The sequence below is a fragment of the Barbatula barbatula genome (genome assembly GCF_947034865.1).
Source record: "Barbatula barbatula genome assembly, chromosome: 15".
Taxonomy (NCBI): Eukaryota; Metazoa; Chordata; class Actinopteri; order Cypriniformes; family Nemacheilidae; genus Barbatula; species Barbatula barbatula.
The window spans coordinates 3,459,734-3,479,379 of NC_136778.1; the positions used below are offsets into that span (position 1 = coordinate 3,459,734).

The 19,646-nt window shown below is 38.4% G+C and overlaps 2 protein-coding genes across 2 annotated transcripts; one reads left to right on the forward strand and one right to left on the reverse strand.

Annotated features, from left to right (window-relative positions):
- Position 1: 1 nt before the first annotated feature.
- tdrd15 (tudor domain containing 15) lies at positions 2-10,114 on the reverse strand. Its single transcript, XM_079475057.1, has 5 exons — positions 9,994-10,114; positions 9,780-9,870; positions 9,398-9,491; positions 1,808-7,179; positions 2-414 (listed from the first exon to the last, which is right to left on the reverse strand). Exons 3-5 carry the CDS (start codon positions 9,403-9,405, stop codon positions 401-403), a joined length of 5,394 nt encoding a protein of 1,797 aa, XP_079331183.1. The 5' UTR covers positions 9,406-9,491; positions 9,780-9,870; positions 9,994-10,114; the 3' UTR covers positions 2-400.
- A 2,207-nt stretch (positions 10,115-12,321) lies between these two features.
- Positions 12,322-18,534, forward strand: rfx6 (regulatory factor X, 6; the record flags this gene model as incomplete). The annotated part of the gene is given in 20 exon segments (XM_079475424.1): positions 12,322-12,488; positions 12,563-12,686; positions 12,849-12,910; positions 13,008-13,085; positions 13,280-13,307; positions 13,474-13,599; positions 13,602-13,661; positions 13,667-13,744; positions 13,819-13,932; positions 14,020-14,069; positions 14,166-14,325; positions 14,410-14,548; positions 14,625-14,734; positions 14,805-14,922; positions 16,483-16,605; positions 16,690-16,875; positions 17,029-17,538; positions 18,059-18,274; positions 18,277-18,331; positions 18,333-18,534. Coding segments are annotated over 20 exon segments (2,706 nt in total).
- Positions 18,535-19,646: the final 1,112 nt, after the last annotated feature.

Here is a 19,646-nt window from a genome sequence, read left to right on the forward strand (position 1 = left end):
TCCATAATCAAACTCATTCTTTATTGAACAGTATGTAACAGAACAAGAAAGCTTCACACATTTTTTTAAAACGACAAGGCATTCCTCAAAACCAAAAATAATGATAAAGTTTGGCAATTGTTGATCTTACAGGCAACGCATCCATCAATAAACGAAAGATCCTGTATATTTAATCATGCATACACATCATCTTTAACTTTTCCACATTGTTTGTGTATCTATTAATACAAAAAAAATAATAATAATGTAAAACAACATAATCTATACAACAAAACAGATGCAGTTTATAGAAAATCACAACTAGAATGCCCAAACACAAATCAGCTAAAGCAGTCCATCCTGACATTCGTAAACAGGAAACTTTTAATTTGCATCACCAACCTGCTTTATGAAAGACTTTTCACATCAGTGCACCTAAAAATGACATCAAAATAGCAACAAATTAGCATTATATAACAAATCACACAATTACTACTACAATAATTAGCAAAGTATTGTTTGAATGCTCAATAAAATACCAGGGAATGTTAGAATGTTTTAAATGGTTAAAGCTTGATACCATTTCTTAGTAAATTCAAAATGGGATGTTTTCATACCATTTTTCAATATGCAATATCGATTTGTATAATCTTTTTGTTTTCCATTAAAATGAAAATGTTTCAATAATATTTCAAAGATTTGTACAGTGGCCAGCAGGTGGCGAAAAATGCACGCTTTTGTGTACGAGTCATTGAATCGTTCACTCAATTGATAATTTTAAATATTTCCGGACCCAAATAAGTTACTACCATTATCCGTAATTCAAATATTGGTATCAAATATAACGATGCAACAATAATATAACAAACAACACCATCCCTTTTACCGCAAGACATTTGAAGTGTATTCGCTTCATACATCGAACCAATGAGAAGATCCGTTAACATGTATATTTTATGGACCCTTAAAGATTTTTGTTTACTACAGTATGAAACTAATATGATGAAAGATGTCTCTATGAGAAGTTTCTTGGTGTTGTGAGTGTGCACCAGCAGTCAAAATATCAGATTTTTCAAAGGAATGAATGGGAAAAGATTCTGAAGGCGAATGGTTATTTACTGTACTTTGAATTTGGTTTTGCACACAAATCTTTTTTGTAATATTTAATGCTGTTTAAAAAGCATTGTAGGTGACACCGCAGAGTTGGTTGATGGAGTATGCAGAGCTGTACAGTAGGCAAATGTTAGAAAAGTATATTTTGCTATATATTCGTTTTCAAAACTCCCATGATTCAACTCGTGACGCTAACAATGACATTACATTTCATTTCAAATATCTTAAGTCTTAACATTAAGAGGAAAATATTCTTTAGACCCTAATGTTAAAAGTTTGAATACAATTTAGACTACATACCCTAAAGGGACAGTTCACCTAAAAATGTAATTATTTTCATCATTTACTCATCTTTATATCATTCCAAACATGAATGACTTTCTCTCTTTTGCAGAACAAAAAAGAAGATACTTTGATGAACACTGTTAACAAACAACCTTGATTCTTTTGTATGGACACAAAACCACACAAATATCTTCTTCTGTGTTCCACAGCAAAAGGTCGTACAGGTTTTGAATGAAGGACTTGATATGAAGGTCAATAATTATGACAATACATTTATTTTGGTGTAAACGGTTCCCATAATGACCTTTAAAAATAATAATTTGTGTTAAAACTTTCCACAAGGCAATTTATGTACTGTACACTCATAAGTTAAAACAGAAAAGTTAAAATGATAAAGTCAGACAGAAAAATGAATTATAAAGTTACTTACAATGTTTGATACCAGACGGTGAAGTAAGCTTTGCCTCCACAGGTCCAAAATCACCCCTGCTATTGAAATGGTCTGAAGCCTCTTGATGCCCATCAAACTCTTGAGAGGACTTTCCATCAAACATGGGTTCATCTGTAACATTCATCTTTGAAAGAACCTCCTTCAGGAAACTATCAGCTTCACACGATTGCTCCGTTATCTCCATCTCTTGCTGAAATCGGATTCCAAGCATACTGTCGATATACGTGGCGAGCCCAGCGTCTACCATCAGTTTGGCAAGATTTTGGTTTTCAGTTGTAATGTCAACCTCCCACTGAGTCTCAGACACGTGCTGTCTGAAGCGAATGTGAAGGTTCCTCGGACACATACGGTTCTGAAAGAAGATGATGGCTTCATCAGACCAGTCCTGGCCGTTGGGTTTAACTCCCCTGAGCAAACAGTGGTAGGTGACTTTGGGCAATGAAGCCAGTTCCTTTGGAAGTTGTTTAAGCTGGCTGATTTCTTTTTGGGACAACAACGCATACCGGCCATAGTCGACCAAGTTTATAAGCACTGAGGTGAAATCGCACTGCACCAGCTCTGCTCTGCACCATTTTCCATTTTCTGACATTTTCACCAAACAGCACGCACCTGGAATTAAATGAGAATCTGGAAACGGCAACATCACCTCCTGAAGGTTCTCAAGCACGGCTGACACGGTCTCGAGGATTAAAAGATGATCTTCAAGAAAAATGTAAAATTCAGCCGGGGTGGTGACTGCAGCTGCAAATCCTTTATAGTCGGCATTCATTTGGACCGGTGCGTGAAACAGGTTCTGTGTCTGATCTGTGTTGTTCACACTGCTCTTTGTACAAGCTTCTGAGGAGGCAATATGGTCACCAAGCAACTCTTTCAGATTATCTGTGGGTTTATTTTCCTTAACATTCGTCTGAGGTTGCATAGCACACCTGGGTGACTTAACAGGGGTTTCAATTGCATTTGCATTACATGTAGCAACATTTTCCGGTGGGATTTCCGTAGTTTTGGTTGCAGATGTGTCACATGTTTGTTTGGAGAGGAGCAGCGTTTTTGGTTTTGAGACGGTCTGTGTCCTCAAACTTTTTTTCTTGCAGGACCACTTTGGCTTTTCAAATGTCCCAACGTAAGTGGCGGCTTTTATGTTTTGCCTCACTGTAATCGTCGGATTGGTTTTAACCTGGACCGGTTTTTTTTTTTGTTGGACTGGGGCTTCAGATTCAGTTTTGAGCATGTTAACATCATACTTTTTGCTTTCGATTTGGGACACTGTTGGGCTTTTGTCTGGCAATGGAAACAATGCATCTTTTCTTTTGTCAAGCTTGTTGCCACCTTCAAGAACTTCAATGTTGACTTTCCATGAACTTCCATGCTTTTGAACAAACTCAACCATTAAAGATTTACCTACTGCTTCCTTGACAAATGCCTCATTCTGCAAGGAGTGAGATTTTGCAAGGACACAAGGAGTGCTCAATCTGGGCTGAGATAAAAATGCATTAGTTAGCAGATGAATGTTATTCTTGTCAACGTTTGCTGTATTACCATAGTCAACAAATTCAACTTGCAGTTGTTCAGACGTTAACACTTTGGTGACAACGGCTCTGTACAAAGCCATGTCTTCTTCAAACTCGGCAGCAATGAGATCTCCTACCTTCACTTCTGATGTCACACGTTTCATGTTAGCTGTAAAGACAGCAGCGTTTAGTTCCTCACACATTTGAAGGATGCTTGGTTCATCGTCTTCCATCTGGATGAAGAAGCTACCTGATTCGCATTGAGAAATGAAGCCCACACCTTTAGAACCTGGTTTAATTTTGATATCAGGAAGATCACTAAGTTTTGGCAGGTTTACTTTAGAAAAGCAAAAAGTGTTGCCCTGCTTGTCTGCAGTTTCTTTTTTTGGTGCTTTGTTCTGTTCTGTTTTTGGAGGTTTCTTTGGTTTTGAAGTTTGTTTGCAGCCTCGATTGGCCGTCTTACGACTGCTCTCTCCGCTCGAACCATCTGCTAAGGACTCAGATGCAGGTTTGCTGACACATGAATCACATTCTCTCACGCCGTAAGTTGCAATGAGCTCTTTGATTTTTTTATTCACATGCACGTCTCCGTCATAAAGATCACAGACGAAATGTCCTCTGTTGTCTCTCGTCACAATTTTGGCCTTTAGGGGACGGTTAAGAATGGATGTCTCTAGCCACGCGTTAACTTCTGGCAAATGTTCCCCATGGGTAACATCATAAAGACTGCATCTCAAAGCCTGTATGGGTGTCAACAACAACTGGAGCGCTCTCCTGGGAATCGGCATGACATTTTTTTTTTCAGAAATCTGCTTGTTGCCGTAGTCTACGAAGAACACACTCAGGTGCTTCGGGGACTGAACAGGTTTCGCTAGAGCCCTGTACCAATGGCCGTCGCAAAAATATTGTGCCAAGCAGACATTGCTGCTGCAGTCCTCGGACGTGGTAGACAAGAGCTGACTTTCTTCAGCAATTCTCTCCATCAGCTTATCAACAATCTCAGTGTTTCTGTTAAGCTGAAAATAGATTTCCCACGGACTAGAGATACTGGTAACGTACACCAGCTCTTCACATCCAGAACTCATGTTGAATGAAGAGTAAACGAAGGAGCGAGGATACACGGATGACGTGAGTGGCTTTGGAGTTTGTGTTTCCACAGCAACGCCTTTTTCCAGGAGGTACGCCGTGGCCTGATGAAAGGGTTTGCGGATGTTGACAACATTAAAGAGACCTTTTCCTTGCTCATAAAGCTGGAAATTAATCTGGCACGTCATTTCGGATGAATCCTCGGAGACAAAAACCTTGAACAAATTGCATGCTTCTGCGCTCCACGCATTTCTTCCTACAGGTTCGGTCTGGTTTAAGCTGCACCTGAACCCTTGTTCCTGAAGTTTAAAAAACTGTGACGCAAGAGCTTGGATGTTCAGCATCCTTTCCTTGAGAACTACACCATAATCGACCAGAATCACAGAAACTTCTTTGTTGTTTTGACTTAACATACATGCTCTGTACCATCTGTTATCCCATGGATATTTTACAGCACAGCATATTGCCGGCGACGTGAACGGAACCGTGTGCGTTTGGTAAAATCTCTGCATCTCCTCCATCATTTTGTCTAAATCGCCTTTTGTGCTCTTGTTCTGGCACCAAAAATCAGAAGGTGAATTTACATGAGAACAAATTACATTTACCTCACATCCAGGTTTGAAATGGATGGGCTTCAAAATCTCTGTGGCAGTGACATTTGGTTTTGTCGTCTCATTGGCAACATCAATTACTTGTTTCAAGTCTGATTTACACCAGCTCGCCAGACAAGGGTCTTTTTTATTTGTTTTTTTGTTAGAAGCCTTCTCCTTGTCTTCACGTTGCCTCTTAACTTTCACAGACAGCAATGTTGGGTTGTATTTCCAATACTCAGCCATGTTTGCTGCTGTCAAGATGGTCGCGATACTACTTCCACCTCCTTCCTCAAACAGCTCAACAATGTATTTACCATTTCTTCTGTGAATGACATGAACCCGCAGGGTTTTGTTGGATGTGACTTGCCTAAAGAAATCTGAAGTTACAGTCGTCCAGCTGTCCTCAACCGGAGCGATGTGAGCTAAAGCACAATTCATGGCATATTTCGGTTCAAGAGCAAACTTCTTGGGGAGTTTCTTTATTAACATGCCAGGCACCTTTTCTGTGTTACCAAAGTCAATAAAAAAAACCTCAGCTCCATCTTCCAAAGTGTCTACAACAAGTGCTCTGTAGTAATGCAAGTCATTTTCATACATGGCACAGCAAAGCACACCCGGCACCGGGTCTTCAAAGATCTCCTCGTTCAACTGTACTTTGCTGAAGTATTCAGTAATTTCCTTCATCATCTCCTCAAACTTGCAGTTCTGTTCTTTGGACCTCATCCAGAAACTTTTGGGATTCTGGATGTGCATGACATAGCCTTCAAACACAGAACCATCCTGTATCACATCACTAGGAACCGAATCAGAGGTCTTGATATTTTTTGTAACTGCAGCGAACCATTTCGAAAGGGTAAAGCTTGGTTTGCTCTCGCTTTTAGACGGTTCAACAACTTCCACTTGCTCCTCTGGATGATTCTCAGTGATGTTCAAAGTAACCAGGTAGAAGTTCTGATCTTTGCAAAAGCCGTCGACCGCAACCTCTAAAGATCTCCCCAGCATTGCACTCTTGAGAGTCTCCATCTGTTGTTTTTTAACAGCGTCATCTTGGCCGCCCAGGCATGAAAGCGAACACGGAACAGCCATGATGGGGGTGGAGAGGAATTTTGATGGCAGTTGAAGGATGTTTCCGACTTTTACGGACTCGCAATATCCACTGTCGACGTACATCACTCTGACATGGGAGCTGACTGGAAGGCACTGCACGACCCCTCGGTGCCATTTCTCATCCTTTCCTTTGACTGCACATAGCAATCCCAGATTTTCAAAGATCTTGTTGCTTAAGCTACCGCTGCCTGACTCACATTCAAGAGCCAATCTTTGGGACATTTTCTGTGCATCTTTCCCCATGGATGTTAAACGGCAGTAAAACAGACCAGCGTTTACTGCTGCGGTTACAATGGCTTCTACTTTCTGACCAACTTTGAGCTTTGGGCCATTAAGAGACAGAATCTCTTCGAAGCCTGGTAGGTTTGAGGATTTGAGACTGTATTCTTGGCCCATTTGCTTTTCGATCAGAAGATCTGGAACAGACTCGTTGCTTTGCTTAATTGGTACCTCAATGAGCATCTCAACCAGTAAAAGAAACGTACTGGTGTCCACGTGTTTTGCCAGTTTGAGTTTTAATAAATCCCTTTTAATGTCCGGCACTTCAAGAATCAGGACTTGATACGGTAGACGGGCATGGATGTATCCATTGATCTGGCTGCCTATTAAGGAGGAGAAGTAATTCTCTGTCAAACTGTTCCATTGCTTCTGTACTGGTAGTATGTTGGCAAAGAAACCACAGACGATCTTTGGTGGGAGCATTCGAAGTGTGTCCGATAGCACGGACAAATGATTGGGTCCAACAGTCAAAACATCTCCATGGTCCAGCAAAAATACGTGAAACAGACCTTTTTCTTTGATTTGGACTCGCCCTCGGTACCAGCGACAAGATTGCGTATCTTCTACCAGGCAAAGTTCTCCGAGCTGAACGGATGTTTTGGTTTTCACAGCATTCTGAATTTCGACTTGAAGAATGTTGTAGTCTAAATCACAGATGGTCATATATTGACCCTGGAAGTGAACCAGCGTGTCATTAGGACTGCAGTCAATGTGTGTTAGCTTCAGCTCCACGGGCCACAATGCACATGGAGCGAGGAACTTTGACTCCTCTTTTGACCTAAAATAAACACAGCAAAGGAATAATGTTCATTTTAAAATATATGAATCATGCACATTTGAAACTGTTAAAAAAGTCATGTAATGTAATATATATTTGTTATGATTAATAAAATAGCAGGGTGTTGCTACAGTATGGCAAGCAGAGACATTAATGAATTGAAAACAAATATTACTATAGCGTAAGACTTTCGATTAAACAGTTTGTACATCGCTCTCTGTGAAATATTTCTTCATTCAGAGCCAGAATGTCTCTACATTAAGTTGGATGATTTTATCTAAAAAACAGTAATTCAAATAAAACAGCATAGGATCACAAACATTATGACATTATGTAATCAATCTCTAATTCTTAAACCTTTCAAATATATCAACATTAATGAAGACACAAATTATACAACTGAGTTCAACCGATCAGACATCAATAAATGTTGGCCTGTTCCTCACACAAATATAATATTAATATAAGATGTGCCACTGCTGTTACAATGAACAGCAAGGAATGTAATGCTCAATATGGCTACTCCAGCGAAGGAAGTCCCGCCTTCCAGTAAAACGAGCCAATCGTCAATCAATGGAGAGGTTCAGAGATGACGTACTTGTGTATGCAAAACCTGAAGGCGAGTTAGCATTTTAGGGTTCCATCGCTCCAAAGTCTATGGGTTTTTTTAATGGGTTTTTGGTTAATCGCCCAAGATAAGGTCCGTGGTAAACAAAACCTCTAAATATTTTCTAGTTTTATTCCATGACATAAAACACACCCTTATAACACGCTTGTGATCTATCAGTTAGAAATACTGCTTTCCCCCATTCAAGTAGATAAGATTGTTGACTTGCTATGATGTAAATATCTGCCCAGACGCATTGCAAGCATTGCCGCCGAGTGGCACAATTTCTGTTAACATACTTTTCTCACACAAAGCTTTGAAATAATTAAACAGACCCATAGACCTTGTCATCGGACACGCGCACACCTGACCCCCAGTTTACTTCTGGTTTGTGTATGGCTATATATATATATACTGTATATTTTTATTTTATTTAATTTTTGTCAATATTATTTTGTATTATTATTATTTTATTGTATAATAATTTTGTTAATTAAACGATTTGTTGAATAGGTCCTATAGTTTGGTCGTATTTAAATAAACCGTATGGTACACATTGACATCTAGCGGTTGAGCTTGGTATCAGAGTCTAAATTCAAAATAACAGAGAGACAAGTTTAGCCAGGTAACAGTTCTTCTCGGGTTCTTTTGATTGTTTTAATAAATAATCTATAGGCACTCTACTGTTTGTGAATGTGTACCGGAAGCTAAAGCCACAATATGTACATTTGGACCGCTAAATGGAGCGCTTTTTCAAAACAACAACAAAAGGCGAAGCTAAATGATTTTATGTAGGAGAGTGGAATTATGTCGTTTTCACCATCGAGAAGCGTATGGAGATTGCCCATCATGTTCACAAACGAGGTAACGAATGAATTTTATTTTATGTCATCGTAATGAATTAGCTTTCAAGAAACGTGGAATGTAATGCTATGTTAGCCCGCGAATGATATTGGACTTTGTCAATTGATTTGGTAGCGTAATGCTACACAGTTTTACATAATACAATCGTCATTTAAAAAGTAAACTCAGCTTTTCTGGGTTTCCTTTACTCAACAAAGAGTCATCGTGTTCCACAATAACAGAACAACAGATGCTGCGTCCCAGATGCTGTCATACCATTTTCGCTTTTGCGTGTTGCTGTAGTTTCTACAACCGGAAACTGAGGGTAGTGCGGAGCAGCGGATATTAAGTCACTGATATGCAACAAACACAAGGGAGACAAGGGACGTGACATTATTTTAAATAGGAATTTCTCTAGATTTACACATTCTAGGGAACATTTGGGATAATGTAAGCACACAACTGCATGAAATATATCACACAGTGCAAGTGATTTTTGGATATTTCATAACAAAATTATTCCATATTGTGACTTTAACTGCAGCCCACAAACACGCGCATGCGTATTAACGTGTTTACACAAGTCATATTAGCAAAATGTATTATGCATTTTAAAACGTTCGTTCTTACATTACATAGAAATGAGTAGCCAAGATTTTCTTTGTGCCTCATTACATCCACATATGCACAATACAATGCTTTAGTACAAAACATACAATACACAAAGTAACATATAGATGTAAAAACTGATAAAAAGTCAAACCTCACCTCTCCATTTGACTCCAGCTTACGAATCCAATCTAAGCATAAAGTCCGGATAAATGTCCATGCACTGAACACAGGTCATCTGGAGGTCAACACACTGATGAAACAAAAACAGGGTTTTAACTTTCATTTATGGACAGTAAACTCTACCACATACCGCAGCTTTCAATTATAAAGATCTTGGAGTTAAAGCTAAACCGCATCGATGATTGACATGTTAATACGCAAGCACATCGACAATGCCTTCGAAAACGACATACTGTTAAAAAGACATATAAGTCAGATAACATGTATCGCAACATATCTAACGACAACTGTATGCAAGTTAAACGAATAGTTTAGCTCAAATATACCGACTTTTGCAAATGCTTTGTTTGATGCTTACATCTTATAGTCCATCATCACATGACTGTGAATCGCACATGCATCGTTCACGCAGAATGACGCGACTTGACCGAGCACCTGACAGCTAGCGTCTGCAACATGATAATTATTTACCATAGTATTAACTTATCACGCTTTAAAAAACACACTATATTTATTTTAGTGCAGTGTTCAATGTAAATTTAGTGTTTATTGTTTATTGTAATTGTCTTTACCTTTTTGTGCGCCATCGCAAATCAGTACGTAAAGTTGCAGGTAGATTCTACGTGCGTTGCGCAGCGCGTACGTGCTTGTACCAGCCAATAAGGATTCACCTTCTCGAATACGTGAGAATTCCTTCTGGAAGTCAAAAAAAGAGATAAATATCATGAAAACAAAAGTCTGCTTTTACTGAAGTTGGGTCAACTTATCGTTATTATTAAAATAAGAAAAGACAATGTTTTGCGCATGACAGAGCACTAAACGTCAGAACCCAACAAACACACGAAATGCTCCATGGTTGGAGGAGATGTGTTACACTGTATTGTGAATCTGTAATACTACATACTACCGACATCGAAGTGTGTAAAAAGTTAGGCTACGAATATTTGGCAAGAAAATAAATAACTGCTTTAGATTAATAATTCAACGTTTTAATTGAGCCCCTGCAATACCGCTGTTCGCCACAGGGGCCGCGGCACACACTGGTTTGTTTTCAACAGTTGCAATACGTTTACATTTATTCATAGTCTGTAATACTACATACTATCGATTATATATAGCATTATATATATATATATATATATATATATATATATATATATATATATATATATGTATATATATATGTACTGTATATTTTTACAAGTAGGAGAGCATATAAACATGTGTCAAAACAGTACCGTTAGTTTACAAGGCCATGCTAGGAGGGTTTAAGCTGGAGTAAACAAAGGAGTAAACAAAGGAGAGAATGATCAAAAACAATGTTAGACACAGGACATTGTTAGATAGTTATTGGTTAGTCAAATAAATGCGCAACAGGTATGTTTTGAGCTGTTTTCTGAAAGGATGCTGCATTTCGGGTGGAGGCTAAATAGCACTATACTATTTTTTTGACAGGACATTATGTTAATGTCATGGTATTTTTGAAATTAGATTTACCAGTCCATAATAGTTTTCTATCATCATTTATCTGTACATTTGTTTGCTCGTGAAGTCGGCCTACAGGCCTGCATCCTTGAGTCTTGTCTTCGGGTGGCTGACGCAAGTACTGCAAACGTGAAGATAATGCACCACAACATGGTTTGCCAACCACCAATAAACAATACAACCAAGAGCCGAATACTTTGCAGCAAGTAGATGATGACTGAATGTTATATTTTGGGTGGACTGTCTCTTTAAGGACGGGTTACATCCTGTGTTTTCTTATTAGATTGCATGATTGCTGCTTTTGATAAAGCTTTGCCATCGTAGCAACAGCTTGAACTATTGTATGAAACACGTAAAACATCCATAGTTACTTCAAACAACAGTACACCGTAGTTTGCAACATCTCCTTGAAATGCTTGGTGAACATGAATACATTTTAAACACGCGCATATAGTTCAAACATATGGAATACAGTGTAAAATAGATATTGTGCCAAATTTAAATGTAATATTATACAGTACCTACACTTTTTTAAGCTAATTGTTGTGTAGTTTATGTAGTTTTGTGGGGGATGACTCTGATTTGACTCTATACACAAGCTACAAGCGCAGCACCAGATTTGAAGGAGATGATATCTCTCTTGGTTAATCATTAAAAGCCAGAATCCATTGGCCGTCTTCTGTAAATAAGATAAATGCCCCTAAGGTACTCACCTCTGTGACGCACCATTTCAGAGACAGCACAGCTTTAATTAACACCACAAGTTGTGGTGTTGACTTCCTTATTCTGGGATTATTATTTTATTCGAATTATTTCATATAGTGGCTTTGTAATGTTGTGAACCTTCGAGGAAGGACAAAACGCAGAGTTGACAAATTGTTTAAATGCTCTTTGGGGATTCATCTGGAAGTTTTGGAGATGCGATCATTTCAGGAATGGACATACGCACCGCGGTGCCAAATGTTATAATAGGCTGTGTGGATCCTGGAATGTTTTAACAACTTCTTTTTTTGTGGGGCAAGCTTTTGTTTTCACTTGGTATTAATTTTGCATTCCAGTTTTTCTTTTTAATTTCTCCTTGAACATGCCAATGAAAAGGAACACGGGGAGTCCATTGAAGAATTGCACGTTTCATCAACTGCAACCGAAAAGAGCTTGCAGGAGCGCAGATGACCTCCACGCAACAATCATTGTTGACCAGGACGACCTTAGAAAAAACATGTTTTTCAAAGCCAGGCTTGAGGAGGAGGATTCTGGAATTAAATCAGGTACGTAAATCATAAATTGTTATAAAAGTGGATTTCATTAAACCACAGCTATGTTGCCATTGTACTGTTCCCCGTGTGTCGCCAGATTGATACGTTATGAATAGTTTTGGCAGGCGTCACAGTTTTGTATAAACCGTTTTATAAGCTATGTGTGTTATTTATTCCACAGAGGCTGATGAGAGCAATGGAAGCATATCTTCTGAGGAGGATCTAGATTATTCCAAGACCTTCTCTTTAAAACAAACTGAGCCAAAGAAAAGCATCAGTCAAATTATCAAGGACAAGAAGAAACAGACTCATCTTACTTTACAATGGTATTCTCTAGCTTTTATTTATCACTCACCAAGAGCAAACGCATTTAATATTAGCATTTCATTTTGTCCCTCAGGCTTGAGGAAAACTACATCGTCTGTGAAGGTGTTTGCCTGCCTCGCTGCATCCTCTACGCTCATTATTTAGACTTTTGCCGGAAGGAGAAATTAGATCCTGCTTGCGCTGCCACGTTTGGGAAGGTAAGAGGAAATATGAATGGATACAGAAGTATTATAATATCCAACTCTTATAATTTGATGCTCACCGTTATCAGACATCAATTGAGTAAAAATGAAATACTTTTTCTGTGTTAGATTGCATAGAGATTGATAACACCTTTGATGCTAGCATTTTTATTGCAGACTATTCGACAGAAATTTCCTTTGCTTACAACACGGAGGCTTGGAACTAGAGGCCATTCAAAGTAAGAGGAGAGCAAACACGAATCTGATCGCCAAGGACACTTTGTTTTATTTGTGATACCGAAAAGCTCTTTGCTGATGTCTAGGTTTTTTGTCCAGGTATCATTATTATGGTATTGGAATTAAGGAGAGCAGTGCGTATTATCACTCGGTGTACTCGGGAAAAGGCTTGACACGGTAAACTCTGACCCCCATGTTTTAAGCATCTGATGTCATTTTAGGGGGGGTATACAAACTTTCATTTCATATTGCATTAAGCGAATGTAATTCTTGCATACAATTCTTATTATTTTAAATGAACATTATTTTAATACTTTTAAATTTTCATTGTTATAGCAGTTGTTTATCATTTCACCTTTTTATCTGCACAGATTCTCTGGAAGCAAACTTAAAAATGAGGTTGGTGGCTTTACTATGAAAATCAATGCTATAAGTGAAATTCATTTTGTATACAATTTGATATTTTTGTGTGCTTACAATCAGGAAGTACATCAAGTCAAAGTATTTAGAAAACACACTTTTTCACAACCGTTGTGCTCATATATCTTTTTTTGTATAACCACAGGGAGGATTTACCAGGAAATATTCGCTTAGTTCTAAAACAGGGACGCTTTTACCTGAATTCCCGAGTGCACAACATTTAGTGCTTCACGATTCTGTTTCAAAAGAAAAGGTTTGTCTTTTGCAATTTGACCAATTTCTGTGTTGATAAGAACTAAGTTATTCACTGCAAATTGTTATATTTGTTTTATTTTTAGGTCGACACATTAATTATGATGTACAAAACACACTGTCAATGCATTCTAGACAACGCCATAAATGTCAACTTTGAAGAGGTACTTTCCAAAGCTCCTTTTGTCCAATAATCTAGATTCATTCACACTAACAATTCATTTTTATTGTGCACCAGATCCAGAACTTCCTTCTTCACTTTTGGCAAGGAATGCCTGAACATCTCCTGCCACTGCTGGAGAATCCAGTCATTGTGGACATCTTCTGTGTGTGTGACTCTATACTTTACAAAGTAAGTTTCTATGATTCACACGCCGCAACAATCATTGATTTTCATCACGTCAGACATTTTGCAAACTGTCTTCTCTGTATTTCACAGGTTCTGACTGATGTTCTCATTCCGGCTACCATGCAGGACATGCCTGAGAGGTTGGTCTGTTAAACTATACATTACGCAATCTGTTTCTGAAAAAGAATTAGATCTTGTCAAAGTGGTTTTGAGTGAGTTTAAGGAAATACCTTCAGTCTTTTGGCAGATATTCGAAATTTTGCCAAGCACTGGGAACACTGGATGCTGTCTTCGTTGGAGAATCTCCCAGAAATCCTTTCAGACAAGAAACTGCCCATCGCTCGCCGGTTCATGTCCTCCTTAAAGAGACAGACCTCCTTTTTACATCTCGCACAGGTAAAATGATTTTATTAAATGGACGCATGTTATTTACTTTTTCTTTTGATTGTATGTGTCATTAATGCATTTATGTCTATTCAGATCGCAAGACCTGCACTTTTTGACCAGAAAGTAGTGACATCCATGGTGAATGATATCGATAAGGTGGATCTGAACAGTATCGGTTCTCAACCGTTCCTTTCCATCACAAACGACCAAGATTCAGACTTCTACTCTGAATGTGAGTTTTCATGGCTTGATCGTCTGTTAAACTTAAAAATGTCAAATGTGCTTTCATGATGTTTCTCGTCTTGTAGATGACTCGGTTTCATTGTTTCAAGAGCTGAAAGATCTCTTGAGGAAAAATGCCACCGTAGAGTCTTTCATTGAATGGCTGGACTCTGTGGTGGAACAGAAAGTTATAAAGGTTAGTTGTGTTGCAAGATCTTCACCCATAATTCCCAAGTTGATATTTAATATGTGATCTTTCCTTTTAGCCTAGCAAGCAAAGCGGTCGGTCGGTTAAAAAGCGAGCTCAGGATTTCCTTCTGAAATGGAGTTTTTTTGGCGCACGAGTGATGCATAATCTCACTCTGAACAATGCTTCCAGCTTCGGTAAGTCTTCAGCATACAGTCCACACACTTCCAAACGGTAGTCATCCAGCTACTTTAACATACTCCAGGTCGTTTTCCTCTTCTCTGACTAGATGTCATTTATTCACCTCCTTTAACCCGCGAACCACTGTAGAGAATGAGCTGTAAAATGGATGAACCCAGCCTGTATAAACAAACCTTTATCTTTGTAGCGTGTGCCCTGATTAGGGATCGACCTTTCTCAGGTCTCCTAACATTTGATGACCCCACAGATGTTCACAAAACCAAACACTATCACCTGGAAGGCCAACCATTTGACCTCAGTACTGGTCAGGCAGATGGAAAACTCTGTCTACTTGAAAAATACTGCAGTATTTACCATAGTAAACTAGTATACTGAAGCAAATGACGGTAATTGTACTATAGTTTAGTTATATGTAGTATTCTGTTGGATTAACATGAAAAAACGATGTTCATCAGTTGTGTTTACTCAAGATGCCAAATTTACTGTATGTTTGTTTAACAAACATCCTTTTTATATATTATCGTTTCAGATTTTCATTTAATGTTCTCAACGATAAATGTTTTTAGTTAATTTGACATACAGTTTTCTCTCAAGCGAGATATTAAGTTTACAGAGCTTAATAGAAATTCACATTTACAAATGTAAACAAACTCCTCTATATCTCAAAGATAAATAAACATTAAACACTAACAAGTGTTTCTCTTTACTGAAAAACAAATAAAACAACAAGAAAGTAACTCTTAAAATGCATTCTACCGAAAGCATGCTGGGAAATTTACCAATTAGTTGTAACAATTATATGTTAACGCAACACAAATCATTTATATAGCGCCAACATGAATGGATTAAGTTACATAACTGAACATGGAAAAAATCAAGTTTTGACCCATGTTTACAAAAATTTTGTTGATTTAACTGTAAATTTAAATTAATTAAATTGGTAAACTAGTAAAAAGTGTAAATTGATACACCGTAAAAAATAGTGTAGTATAATTTAATATTTACTATAGTGAGGTTAAAAAACATTAGGATCTATTTTACTACAGTTTAGTATACTACGTTATACTTAATCGAGAAAAAAGATTAGAAACCATGAACATATTGAAATACTAGCATAATACTTAAAGCAGCGATGTGTCATTTTTCTGAGGATCTATTGACAGAAATGCAATATAATATATGTTCAGAGGTGTATAAAGACCTTACATAATGAAGTTTTTATTACCTTAGAATGAGCTTTTTCTATCTACATACACCACGGGTCCCCTTTCATGGAATCCACCATGTTGTTTCTACCGTAGCCCTAAACGGACAAAGTGCTTTACAGAGCGCGTTTTGTAAATACTTTATCTCCTTCGGCAAAGAAGCAAAAACATGACGACATCTTAGTCCTGATTCAGCCACCGAAGTGCTTTGAAAGGGAGCGGTGGAGTGAGCCGTTGGTTGCACTTCGAAACCTCACCACTAGATGCCGCTAAATTTGATACTGGACCTTTAAGAAATAATCTTAGCAGAATGTTTTAAAACAATATAACCTGGTTATTTGTCACTGAAAGGTTCATTCCACCTCATCCGGATGCTTCTGGATGAGTATATCCTGCTGGCAATTGAAACACAGTTTAACAATGACAAAGAGCAGGACCTCCAGAACCTACTCGAGAAATACATGAAGAATGCAGGTGACTTGAACATTTCTCTGTTGATAAAATCTCTTAGTTTATGTTAATAATTGAACAAAATCAATGATGTTTTGTTTTTGACAGATGCAAGTAAGGCGGCATTCACCGCCTCTCCGAGTTCCTGTTTCTTGGCCAATCGAAATAAAAGCAGCATGCCGTCCGGTGATTCCACTGTCAAGGACGAGAACCCTCCAGAACATGATTTTCTATCACTTGGGTCAAATACTGTCGTGTACCACGGTACCGATCCAGATAGCTTTCCTGTATCTGGTACTTGCAAGCATCATGAACATATTTTTACAATAAATGCCACTTATATAAAAAGCGATCAGACATTGGGTTTCACTTATTAAGTAAAAAACATAAAGAAAATGTCTGCTGTTAAAATATGGTTGTTGCTTATGATTCTGTTATATTTTCAAGGACAAATGGATTACTCGCAGACCAGCGGTCCCCTGATGACGCCTCCCATCTCTCCAGCCATGATGAACCGTAGCAGCGTGATCAACCAGGGGCCGATGGCTGTGAGACCTCAGAACTGTCCCATCCAACCCCAAGTATCCTGCCAGGCCTTCACAGATACCATGTACCAGAGCCTTCCCCTTACTAGCACCGGATCATATCCCCACTCCACTTATTACCAGACGGTGTTTAGATCTCAAACACACCCGCCGACGTCGGCGTACCAGGTTCGTGCCGAGAGCGGACGCTACACGTCCTTCTCTGGGCACCAGTTGGCCAAAGACTGTTTCGGCAACAGCTGTCCCGTATCTCCATACAACACCAGGGTGTCGTCTACTGGATACACAGGTGACACCGGGATAGACACAGAGGCCGTTCAGCTGCTGGACTCTGGAGGGTTTAGTTTTGGAGGAGGTGCTGCTAACGGGGAAGGATGTTCAGGTCCAGTGTGCTCCAGCACAGGACACAGCGGTGAGAGAAGCTTAAAGGGAAAGTTCACTATACATAAAATATTCTGTCATCGTTTGTTTACTCTAAAGTGGTTCAAAACCTGTATCTGACTCTTTCTTTTGTGGAACACAAAAGGAGATATTTTGAGGGATCTCTCAGTGGTTTAGTGTCCATAGAATGGAAGTCAATGGGGGTCAGTGTTGTTTGAGTATCAACGCTCTTCAAAATATCTTCTTTCAAGTTCTGCAGATGAAACAAAGTTTGGAATGACATCAGGGAGAATATATAATGACATATTTTTGGATGAGCCCGTTAAATAATACTTAAATCGTAAATGAAAAAGAAAATGACGTCATTATTTGCATATTCTCTGTGGTAACAAATATGCTGCTGTTTGAAATTATATATTAACTTTAAATTGAAGTGATAGAGAATATGTCCGTTTTTACAGCGACAAAAAAAATTAAAGTGCTTAGTAAATTATGACCCATCGTTGTTTGGAAGAACTGCGAGAAGATTCTTGAAAATGTGCATTGTTCAGGGTACTATGGCTCCGGTGGTTATGTGGATGCTCAAAGGATGAGCACGTTTATCGATCAACACGTGTCCGTGATCAGCAGTGTGAGCAGCAGCCGCTCCGTCTCAGCTTACTCTGAGGTTCACGACCCTCTCAACATCCTGGACGACACAAGCAGGAAGACAGCCAGACCCTTATATACTGAACTGGCCTCTATGGGCGGGCACACATCAGGTCAGGAAGATATAAACATTTAAACTATAAAACATTAATAGTTCAACCTAGTAGTTTCTTATTGATATCATTTCTCCCGTATGTCAGGAGCCGGTGTATCCCATTCCTGCGCTATCTCTGCACCCTGCATGTACGGAACTGCTGCTTCGTATCACTCCCAGAATGCATTGCTTCCTCATCAGGGAACCACAGAGATTCGAGAAATGGTTTCTTCCTTACCTCCCATCAACACTGTGTTCATGGGCTCATCCGGTGGGCCGCCCTGACTGTTCTGTACCCACTGAAGGTGGGACATGTGTATATCTGTAAATCAATAACAGTACGTTTCCATATACATTTCTGATTGAAACATTTTATTTATTATTTATATAAATTTTAACTTAAAGTGTACGTTTTGTCATTATTTATTGACTCTTTTGATGTTTTAATCCTGTATGACTTTCTTTCTTCTTCAGAACACAAAATAGATATTTTGAATAATGTTGACCCGCACCCATTCACCTGCATTGGTTTTGTGTCCATACAAGAGAAGTCAATGGATGCCGGCGCTGTTCATTTACCAAATTGTTTCTAAATATCATCTTTTGTGTTCTGCGGAAGAAATAAAAGGTTTGAAATTAAAAGAGTAAGATAAGTAAGTAAATGATGACAGAATAAAACAAATTTGGTGATCTGTTTGTAGAATTGGTACTGTAGCTCTTACAGAAAAACACATGAATTTCACATTTTCACATTCTATAACAAAGGGATTTACACATGTTTTGTCCAAAAATCACACTTTTTGCATGCAATCACGTTTTTACATGTGTAGAATGGCTTTTCTGTTAGAAAGAAGTGTGTGACATTTCATTTGTCAAACTAAATTTCAAAGTGCTGAACCCAATAAAAACTAAAATAATTGTTTAGGCCTTAGGTACATACTGTTCCATAAGATACTGAATGATCATTGTTGGCAGTTTATTGTTCGTTTTTTTAATGGAAAAAAAATTCTGCATCGTGGAGGTCACAGTTTTTTTATTTAGGCTGCAAACATACAAAATAAAAAGAAATCTACACATATTTTCAATTTCCCTGTGAACTAGAAGCCTTCAATTTCAAAAGATTTCTTTCTTGGAAAATGCATTTATTCAGAAAGGACGTTCCTAATGCAGTCTTTACTAATAAAGAAATAAAAGCAGCTGAAGGGCACAATAAATGGAGCAGACGTATTAAAAGTTAAGTTTGTCTCATTGCTACGGAAAAAAAGGAACGTATGATGTAGATTAGGAACGAGAAACGCGATCGATGTAGCCGTGGATGTGAATCTGTGTTATTGGAAGAGATTAGTTGATTTCTTCATTGTTCAAAAGGTTAAGATACACGCTGTTAAATGTGTTGA